This window comes from Pteropus vampyrus, unplaced genomic scaffold (assembly GCF_000151845.1).
Source record: "Pteropus vampyrus isolate Shadow unplaced genomic scaffold, Pvam_2.0 Scaffold300, whole genome shotgun sequence".
NCBI classification, from domain to species: Eukaryota; Metazoa; Chordata; class Mammalia; order Chiroptera; family Pteropodidae; genus Pteropus; species Pteropus vampyrus.
In genome coordinates, this window is record NW_011889081.1 from 2,463,143 (window position 1) to 2,465,145 (window position 2,003).

A 2,003-nucleotide genomic window follows, 5' to 3' on the forward strand; every position below is an offset into this window, starting at 1 on the left:
CAGGGTCCCTCCAGAGGGGTCTCAGACTGGACCAGGGCCTGGAAGCTGGGGCTATGTGAGGAGCCTGGGTCTGGGGCAGGAAGCTGGGGACTCAAGTGGAAGAAACTGGCTGTCATACTCCTTGAAGCAGTGGGCAGCGGTGACCACCCAGCGGTTGGTAAGCAGGGAGCCTGCACAGTGGTGGGTTCCGTTCTTCTGGATGCTCACGACCCAGGGCCACTCAGCGTCGGCACTGTCCTCGCCACCCACGATCCGGTTCAGCTGCTGGGGCTTCCCACAGGCTGGGGGGACTGGCGGAGGAAGATCACATTTTCTGTCATTCCCTCAGCACAGTCCTCTTCCCTTTCTATTTTCTCTTCACCATCCTCGAATACTTAGGCCCATGCTCCACCGCCTCTCTCTCTGCCCTCCTGCCCTCCATGTACCCCCTCCTTGGCTATTTTTTCCCCACCCTATCCTTCCTCTGACTGGCCTTTCCCCCTTCACTTGGTTCTCAGCCTTGCCCACGACTCTATTCCTTTCGCCTTCCACCTTCTCAGCCACTCGCCCTCCTGGGCTCCAGCTGCACTCAGGCCTCTCTTCCGTGTCTCGGTCTCTGCTCTGCCCTCTGGTTCCCATTTCCTGCCTTCCCTCCAGCTCAACACCCTCTCTTGCCCCACTGCCCCCTCTGACATGCTCCCCACAGATAGACACACAGACGCTGCTCTCCCCTTCAGGCTTCCTCCATTTCCCCTCCCCTCAGGGCAGTTCCTACTCACCAGGAGTCTTGGCAGCATTGATGGTGGCTGAGGACAAGAGAAAGAAAGGGTCAGGCCAGTGGAGAGGCCCCATTGTCCAGTGAAGAGGCAGCCCCCCAATGTCCAGTGGAGAGAAGCACCCCTCTCCGTGCTTAGTAACCCTATCCAGTCTCTCATTCCTGGGTCTCTAGGCCTTCCTGGGAGAGGCATTTCCTGGAGCCTGGATAAGGCAGACAGAATCTTCATGCCCTCACTCTAAGTTGAGCCTTACCCCTCCCTCCAGCTTCCTGTCCAGCTTGTGCCCAGGATCCAAAGAACCTGCTGATAGACGAGACACCAACTCCTGGGGCGTCTCTCACTGAAAATAAGGGGCACACATACCTAGCCCTATCAGGCCTCCTCCCCCAGACCTGAGTCAATGACCCAGACCTCTCCCTCGCTGCCCCACTGCCGCAAGTTCAAGGCCTGGATACTACCGTCATAGGAGACCAGAGAGATAGGAGGGAGGGAAATGATAACAACAATGAATTTGTTCAATAAAAACTAACAGAGCTAAAGTGTATGAGCCCTCTTAGTGCCTCCCTTCAATGTTCCATTTAATCCTCACAGCCACGAAGAAAAGTGATGCACGGAGCAGTCAAAACAAGACAGTGAGAGGAGAGGAGAGGAGAGGAGAGAGAATGAATACAAGCAGCAGAGGATTTGGGAGGCAGGATCAAGAGGGCAGGTGGCAGAGTCGAGACGGAGGAGGAGGTAATCAAGGAGGGGCAGAGAAGGAATGAGGATAAGAGGGAGGGGCAGCGGGTCCCTGGGACTCACCAGTAATAGCCAGAAGCAGCAGGGAGGTTAACATCCTAAGACGGCCCCCACCCCGGGCTGGAGAGGTTCTGGAAAGGAGCATGGTAGTTGGGGTGGGGTCACAGCTGGACAAGCTGTGCTGGCTGCCAGGAGTGTGCCGAGTTCTCTGCAGGTCACCCCAGGTTTTATCCTGGGAGGTGGAATGCTGTCAGACCAGTCCCCCCAGTGAGTGGCTCAGTCCCTGCCACCAGGGGCTGTATGTCATTGGAGGGGGTGGGGCTGCTGGGAGGAAATGAGCCGTTAGAGGAACTGGGGGCTCTAGCTGAGACCCCTGCCTCAGGTCTGGCCCGACACACTCAGACTCTGGATCTTGGGCTCAAGACACCCCTGGCTCCAGCTGTGGGCCCAGGATTTGGCCTCTAGAGAAGCAGGTGAGGGGACCTAGGCTGTGGCCTTGACATTGACTAG

At 57.3% G+C, this 2,003-nt stretch overlaps 1 protein-coding gene across 1 annotated transcript in view; it reads right to left on the reverse strand.

Annotated features, from left to right (window-relative positions):
• The window catches only part of LOC105303140 (brain-specific serine protease 4), a 4,649-nt gene extending 3,011 nt beyond the window's left edge, over nt 1–1,638 (reverse strand). The window contains exons 1-3 of the mRNA XM_011376610.1: nt 1,557–1,638; nt 759–785; nt 119–290 (exon numbers count right to left, since the gene is read on the reverse strand). Coding sequence (XP_011374912.1) covers nt 119–290; nt 759–785; nt 1,557–1,638 — 281 coding nt within the window. The remainder of the gene's footprint in view (nt 1–118; nt 291–758; nt 786–1,556) is intronic.
• Nucleotides 1,639–2,003: the final 365 nt, after the last annotated feature.